Raw genomic sequence first — 8,228 nt, forward strand, 5'->3', positions numbered from 1 at the left:
AAGACCATCAACTGATGAATGGATAAAGAAAATGTGGTAAAAAGGAATGAGGTACTGATACATGCTACAACACAGATGAACCTTGAAAACATGTGATGTGAAAGAAGCCAGTCACAAAAGACCAAGTTACCATATGATTCCATCTGTATGAAATGTTCATAAGTAAAGCCATAGAAACAGAAAATAGAGTCGCTGTTGTCAGGGGAAGTAGGGGAATGCACAGTGACTGCTGATGGGCATGGGGTTTCTTCTTGGGGTGATGAAAATATTCTGGAATTAGTGGTGACGCTTGAACATCTTGGTGAATGCAGTTGGCCCTCCATATCTGCAGGTTCTGCATCCATGGATTCAACTAGCTGTGGATCAGAATACTCAAGAAAAAATATTCCAGAAAGTTCCAAAAAACGAAACTTGAATTTGCCATACACTGGCAAATTTACACAGCATTTACATTGTATTAGGTATCATAAGTAATCTAGAGATGATTTAAAGTATATGGGAGTATGTGTGTAGGTTATATGCATATATTATGCCATTTTATATAAGGGACTTGAGCATCCATGGATTTTGGTTATCTGTGGGGGTCCTGGAACCAGTCCCCAACAGATACCAAGGGACAACTGTATACTAAAAGCCATCATTGTACATTTTAAGAAGATGATTTTTAAAAAGAGACTGCTGATGTTGGAAAGGAAATTTGCTTATACTTTTGGAACTCTTGGAGTTCTCAAATTTCTCAAGTTTACTGTGAAAGAAAAACTGCTCTGAGATTAAAGTTCTTTAGCACTGTAAGTGATTTATTTATTTATTTTCTGAAATTTATTTTTATTTTTGGCTGCGTTGGGCCTTTGTTGCTGTGCACAGGCTTCTCTCTAGTTGCGGCGAGTGGGGGCTACTCTTTGTTGCGGTGTGCGGGCTTCTCATTGAGTGGCCTCTCGCTGCAGAGCACGGGCTCCAGGCACGTGGGCTTCAGTAGTTGTGGCACTCGGGCTCAGCAATTGTGGCTTGCGGGCTCCAGAGCACAGGCTCAGCAGTTGTGGCTCATGGGCTTGGTTGCTCTGCGGTATGTGGGATCCTCCTGGAGCAGGGCTTGAACCCACGTCCCCTGCGTTGGCAAGCAGATTCCTAACCACTGCGCCAACAGGGAAGCCCTAAGTGATTTTATTTTTATTTGAAGAACAAGTGGTTGAAGAATTGTTGTTGTTTTTTTTAATTCTTTGTTCAACTAGGAAAAACTCATTGTATCCAATGAACAGGAAGTTCTTCGGGTTCATTACAGAGCTGCAAGAACACTGGCAAATCAGACACTGCCATTCAGCGCATGCACTGTTCTCCTGGATGCAGAAGTGTACAGCGTGCCACTGGACGCCCAGGTAAAGGACTAGCCATTGCCTTTAGTGCTCTTAGGATAGCAGGCACCTTTGGTAACTGGGTCCTCAGAAGAAACATGAATTCAACAATCAGTAAAGCTCAAATGAGAAAACAACTCTTTCACACTGAAGTACTTTTTATAGATAACTTGTAAGTTGCTTCTAAAGTGGAAGCTGCTGGAAGCTAGAAAGGGCGACATGTGGAGACCAGGTCATGATAGTGCTGAGAGAGGGCCAGGCTTTGTTTGGATCTTGGATATTGTTGGGATAAATGAACACAACTGTGGAAAACTGTAGCTACAGGTTGAAAAGAGTTTACTGCCACATATAAATTACATGAATTCAGAACTAGACATCAGTTGTCAGACCTTTTTTGTGGTTCATAAACCAGAATGAAATTCTTTAGTCATAAGAGAGAATATAAAAGTATAAACACAGACAATGAAGGATTATCACCAAAAAAAGACTAGAAAATACTGTTTTAAATCAGACAAACTATAGAGACACAAAGTATATGCAGTATATTACAGAGAAAGTTACTTAGTTCTCTCTGGCCTTTATTTTTCTCACCTGAAAAAAAAAAACAGAGGGAGTCCCAGATGGGTTATAAAGAGAATTTCTGAAAAGAAGTGAATTTTCCCAGTAAACCCTCAGAATGATCCCCAAATCAGAGACCAAAAAGGATCAGGCCACAAGCCACCTAATAGTTGAAGGGCAGAAGAACTTAGTCATCGTCTTGAGGATGACTGTGGGCCTGTTTCCCACCCTTGTACGGCTGGCTTTACAGTTGGTAGATGGTCTCTCCACTGAGGAGCAGGCTTGTTCAGGTGAGCATAGCTGCCGAGGGACTAAGGAACAAGTCTGCTTCTTTGGGTAGGGGCTTGGGCCATCCTCTAGCCATTCTCATATCAGACCTCTCTTCCTTTTCAAAGTAAACTTGTAATAATAAAGAAAGGTTCAATAATAAAATTTAAAATAGTCAAAAGGTCTTACCTGAAGACCAAGGAGGAAGTGGTAACAGCTAAGAATGTGAGTAGTGTGATAGTGTTGCCTGGATGCCACCTCGATGGTGCTGGTGGTCAGAGCTTTGGCGGCAGTAACGGCATCAGTTGTTTGTCAGACCCAGTGCTTCCCATTGCCCAAGCGTTAGAACAAGGGCTTAGTGACTCTCAATTCTCAAACAAGATTAAAAGAGGTGCTTTTACCCTATTTTACAGAATAGAAAATTGAAAGAGTATGTTAATTAGTTTGAGATCACACAGTAAGATACAAAGCTGACGTTTGAATATAGCCTATCTTAAAAGAATACCAAAACTGGTATTCTTAAGAGTTGGTATAGAATTTCTTTGTGAGCACTCCAAAGGACTGGTCCTGGAAGAAATGTCAGCCCCAAAGGCCTGTCTCCCACCTTAACATTTTTTTCTCCCTCCATGTGGTAAATGAGAACATTAAAATTAATTTCATCATCAATTATGCTTTAATAAGAAGTCACAGGCATGTAATACTTCATATGACATGCCTTTCTGAGACATTTTTGACACACAGATCGGTAGGATTCTATTTAATTAATAACTAAACCCAGCATCCTAATAATTCAAATAACTAATCTCAGTATGGAAATACTTTATCAGATTTTTAAAATATTCAGATTATGTTATCTTTCTTTGAAATATACTTTTCATCATTCCTTTAAAAGTAGAATATACCATAAAAAGATAAAATGGCATATAGATTTTAAAGTAGGTTATTTTATTTTATAATATCCAACAATTTTAATGTTTTCTTTCAGTCTGATGACAGTAAAACTTCTGTGAGGGATCGTTTTAATGCAAGACAATTCATGTCTTGGTTACAAGATGTGGATGATAAATTTGACAAATTAAAGGTATGTATGTTTAGAAGTTCACTTTAACTGGATACTTCCCCTTCATAAACAAACTGTAGCTGTGTTAGAGGGGAGTGGTTAGGAGAGGAAAGACCTGTTAGTGGTGAACCCTCATGCGGTCGCACTTTGGAAGATAAAGGAAGATAAAGACACCCCCCATTTTTTGGATCCAATTTCATATACATGATGCAGCTACCACAGAAAAAGCGGTTTCTAATGGACATCTTCATATTTGTTATCCAGTGTATGAGTCTGGTTATAGTTCCAACATGTGAAAGAGGGGAGAACAAGAAGAAATTTATTTTGCAAGTAATCTGTAAAGAAAATTATTTGGTTTGAATCATTTCAAAAATCACTTTTCCTTAGATTTTCTTGATTCTTCTGATAATTTGAAATTTTATTGCTTGAAAGAACAGTTTCAAATTAAAGTCTGTTTGATGAGTGTGAAGTTGTGGGTCCAGAAGTATTTGGCATATGGATACAGACAGGATAAACGAGAAATGGACGTGTAACTCAGAAGCTTCACATACCCAAGTATATCCATCTTACACCCTAAAGAAACGATGCATGAGATTAATTTTTAAACAAAGCAATTGTAATAAATAATCAATGAATTCTTCTCTTCTTTTAAATAGACCTGTCTTTTAATGAGGCAACAACATGAAGCTGCAGCTTTAAATGCCGTCCAGAGGTTAGAATGGCAGCTCAAACTCCAGGAACTTGATCCTGCCACCTATAAATCTATCAGCATTTATGAAATTCAGGAGTTTTACGTTCCCCTTGTTGATGTGAATGATGACTTTGAATTGACTCCTATATAGCAGCCGTCACTTCCTGGTGGTGGTAATCTAAATGGATGAGGCTTAAGAGTATTATACTGTGGAATACTGCCTTTTGACAAAAATATATTATGCCTTCACAGCTATTAGTAAAGTTCAACTAAAGTTGGTGATGTAGTAAACACTGTCATTTTATTAAAAATGAAAAAAATTATTTTGGATCTTACATCCAAGCAGTTTCTAACTGAAAACTATTATTTATATTGGTGAAAGGTGACTATCGCATTGGAGCACGTTGGCAGACAAGGTAGATGTTTAGGGAGCTGAGGATCTGCTAATGGCGCTGGAAGCTGTTAGTGCTCTACATACGAGGTGACCATGGGTGTTGAGGTTCTGTCAAGTTCTACTAAAACAGATCAGCAAACTAAAAGGCTCAATTCCTACCAAATAGTTTCTAATGTGGAAGGAAAACTTGGCACAAAATTTCTTCTGTTTATTATATCTGTAAGTTAATTGTACAGCTTTCTTTTTGAAAGTTTTAATATTGTCTTCCTTTTTAATAACTTATTTTATACATATTGTGCAGATGTAAATCTTGTAATTAATGGTCAAAATGTATACAAAGGGATTGGTAGTCAAAACATATACAAAGAAATAATTGTAAAACTGTTTTGTCTAATGTTTAAGGACCAAAGTTGTAGTTTGTATGGTATGGAGTGTAGTGATAGTGTGTTGAGGTAGCAGGACTTTTAAATAAGGCATGCGTGTCTGAGTTAGCTTGTTTCCATCACAGAACTGTAGAGACTGTGACTTAGCCATACTGCATGCTTCCTATAATTTAATTCTCTCCATAGCGATGCCTGACGGTAGTGTTAAGGTGTTTCATACCAGTCTCCCAGGATAGTACCTATGACTTACTATGTTGGACATTTTATTTAGAATTAGTCATGCAAAGAAACAGCTCTTTTTTCATCTCACGATAGAGCCTATTCTCCTCTTCCCCCAAAAAATGCCTTTGAATGAAAATTCTGAAATTGTATATGTCTATTTTAATACTCAAATATGAAAGAATCTGTGAATATATGTAAATATGTTTAATAAATTTTATTGGTCATGTTAAATCATTGTAAAACTTTTTTACATTGCTTAAATATAATGTTTTAAGCTTAATAACCTTTGCACTTTTAAAATAACAACTGAGTATTCAAAAAAGAGATATTTGGTAGTTAAAATAGGTAAAAGAAATGGGCATATTCTGATCGATCTCTGCAATGTTTATGAAATATTGATTAATATGTTGTATTTCTTCCTTGTATCAAGATGCAAAACATATAATTTTCAGAATTTTATAATTAAAATAAGATTTGGTATGCTGTTTTTAATAAAATAATTAGCAATATACTTAGAAAAAGTCCAGTTTCTCCTGTAACGTGATGTAAATTAAATATTCAGGAATATTTCAGATCTGAAACCTGCTGTTAAACTTACTAAACATTTTTGGAAAGAAAATAGGTTATATGTAAAATTGATCATAAGTATATGAGAAAATTTACAGAACTTTCCACAATACTTTCTTGAATTATAAAATAATACCGGGTGTTTTTTATTCTGATAGAGAAAAGTGAAAAGAATATATGAGGAATAAAGTGATTTAAATTCAGCTTGCAAGTTGGAAATCCCAGCTAGTGGGGAAGAATGTAAAATTGAAGTTTTTGAGTGCAAAGGTATATATTAAGCTTAGGGATTTTTGAATTTTTACATCAGTTTATATTTTAATTGATACTGTACTTGGCATGCGCAATAAAGCAGCACGTGTGAAAAATACACAGTGCAAGGACTTTATTATAAAGATTGGATGTAGTAGTCTTTAGAAATTTAGATGAAAGATTTTGGCCTTTTTTATTGGATAAATGGGGCCAAAGGCAGGGTAGATTTTGAAGCACTGGTTTTGTTGAAGTTAAGTTTATTAAGGCTGGGAACATTAAAAACTAATTTATAAAAGCAATACTTTTTAATATGAAAAACTTAACGCAAATTTTGTTTATACTTTTGCCTAAAAATAAAAAAACAGATTATTGAGCATTGAAATCATAGCAAATAAGAGAAGGGTAAGTTTATACAGCATTTTGTTCTGATGGTTCAACCAGAGAAGGGAGGCGGAAAAAATATCACTGTTTGGCCAAACAGAACAAGCTGGAGAAGAGAAAAACCAAGCAAGCAGAAATGTGGCATATTTTAGTCATCCCAGCTTTTTAGTACTAACCACAGTTCTCACCCTCTTCAGTGGTACCTCAAGTTGCTGGAGCCTGTCTGCCATGATGCTGCTTCTGCCGATTCCCTTTGTAAAGTGACTCATTCGAAGCTAATCGGGATAGCTTAAAAAAAAAAAAAAAAGTGAATGCCTTCTCCACGGGAATTTATACTTAAGTAAGTAAGTTAAGGGCTCTTGATATTAAAGATTATTCTGAAGCTCTAAAATGCTAGAAAAAACTTGGAATGAGGTATATGCCTAAAAAGATACAGGATTCTGAAAGAGAAATAAAGGATGGTTAGTTTAATCAGTGATTTTTTTTTAACTATTCAAATATCATGAACAAGATACTAAATTGTACCTAAGGATTTGTATTTCTTTAAATCTTGTTCTAAATCATATCTGTTTAATAAATGACTAGATACTTGTGCATGTTATTTAATAAAGAGATATATTTTTATAGAAAAAATAAGAGTGAAATGTGTTAAGTGTTTTTTTTAAATTTTCCGCTCCCACGTGACTCCAAGCCCAACACCAGTGTTTAGTTGGGCAGCAGGCAAAATTGCAAACTACTCATTTTGGGGAAACAGCCTCTGAAGAATTAGCCTTTTGAGCTCAAGTCTATTCAGGAATGAGGTCTCGAAAATGAATTTTAAGTATTAGACATGCTGCAGATTTAACTGTAAAAATCTCAAGCAAAGATCCCCTGAAGCTCATTTTAACAGACTGAGGAATTAGAGTTATTCTAGAAATTGAGCAATGCTAAATACGTATTTTTCTTAGTTATCCAAAAAGTTAATATTTTTTATTCTATCTCTGATATTCTGACACATAAAAACCAAAAATTTTATGTAGGGGAAATTGACTTTTTAAAACTCATGAGGTAGTCATGTCTTGTATTTTAAAAGAAGCATTTCCACAATTTTTTTAAAAAAATCATTTTTCAAACCTTAAGTTTAAATAATTCCTAATTAATCAAATGGCTCAAAAGGTTAGAATTATAAGTATTATAATTTAAACAGTGAAAAGTACATGTGGAAGGATTGACCTCTTTTTTTTTTTTTTTTTGGGCCATGCTGCAAGGCATGTAGGATCTTTGTTCCCCCGACCAGGGATCGATCCTGTGCTCCCTGCAGTGGAAGCTTGGAGCCTTAACCGCTGGACTGCCAGGGAAGTCTCTGGAAAGATTGACTTTTAAAAGAAAATTTTGCTGTTGATATAGAGAATGAGGCAGATATAGCGTATGTCTATAGAGTAAAAAACACCACCTGTGTGCCCATCACTCAGCTTAAGAGCAGTACCTTTTTCCTCAGATTTTTTAAATTTGTATCCAATAAAAATACCCACATCTAAGTAGGCAGTTTGATAAGTCCTGACAGATGCATACAAAACATTTCCATCCCCCCCACAGTTCCCTCCAGCCCCCTTGCAGAGTACTTCACCCCGGAGGCCACCGCTGTGATGACTCCCGGCACCATGGATTACCTGTACTTGTTCTTGAGCTTCATGTATATGGAATCAAACAGTATACACTTGTTTTGCGTCTGCCTTCTTTCAACATAAGGTTTTGAAATTCACCATGTTGCATGTGTCAGTCATCTGTTCCTTTTTCTTACTGAGTGGAAGTATATTGTACAAGCCTGTTTATTCACTCTTGTTGGTAGACATTTGGATTGTTCCCATTTTGGGGGCTGAATAAAACTGCTCTAAACATGCTAATCTTTTTTTGTGAATGCGTTCTTTCATTGCTTGGGCCCATACCTTGGAGTACAGTCACCAGGTCATAGGGCATAGATGTATGTCTAACTTCATCAGAAACTGACAGTTCTCCAAAGGGGTTGTACTGTTTTATACTCCTGCCAACTATCACAGGCCCAGTTGCTCTGAATCCTCATCAATCTTTGGTGTTGTCAGTCTTCAATTTTAGCAGTTTTGGTGGATAT

At 36.1% G+C, this 8,228-nt stretch overlaps 1 protein-coding gene across 4 annotated transcripts in view; it reads left to right on the top strand.

Annotated features, from left to right (window-relative positions):
- ANKRD12 (ankyrin repeat domain 12) overlaps window positions 1-8,004 on the top strand; it is a 114,609-nt gene extending 106,605 nt beyond the window's left edge. For 3 of the 4 annotated variants that reach the window (XM_059041237.2, XM_067014573.1, XM_067014574.1), the window contains 3 exons: window positions 1,230-1,373; window positions 3,160-3,255; window positions 3,891-4,538. In XM_059041237.2, the coding sequence (XP_058897220.1) occupies window positions 1,230-1,373; window positions 3,160-3,255; window positions 3,891-4,076 (426 nt within the window). In that variant the 3' untranslated portion in view covers window positions 4,077-4,538. Of the gene's footprint in view, window positions 1-1,229; window positions 1,374-3,159; window positions 3,256-3,890; window positions 4,539-6,318; window positions 6,462-7,368 lie in introns of those variants that run through there. The other variant, XR_010836734.1, reaches the window with a different exon arrangement.
- Window positions 8,005-8,228: the final 224 nt, after the last annotated feature.

The sequence above is a fragment of the Kogia breviceps genome, chromosome 15 (genome assembly GCF_026419965.1).
Source record: "Kogia breviceps isolate mKogBre1 chromosome 15, mKogBre1 haplotype 1, whole genome shotgun sequence".
Lineage (NCBI taxonomy): Eukaryota > Metazoa > Chordata > Mammalia > Artiodactyla > Physeteridae > Kogia > Kogia breviceps.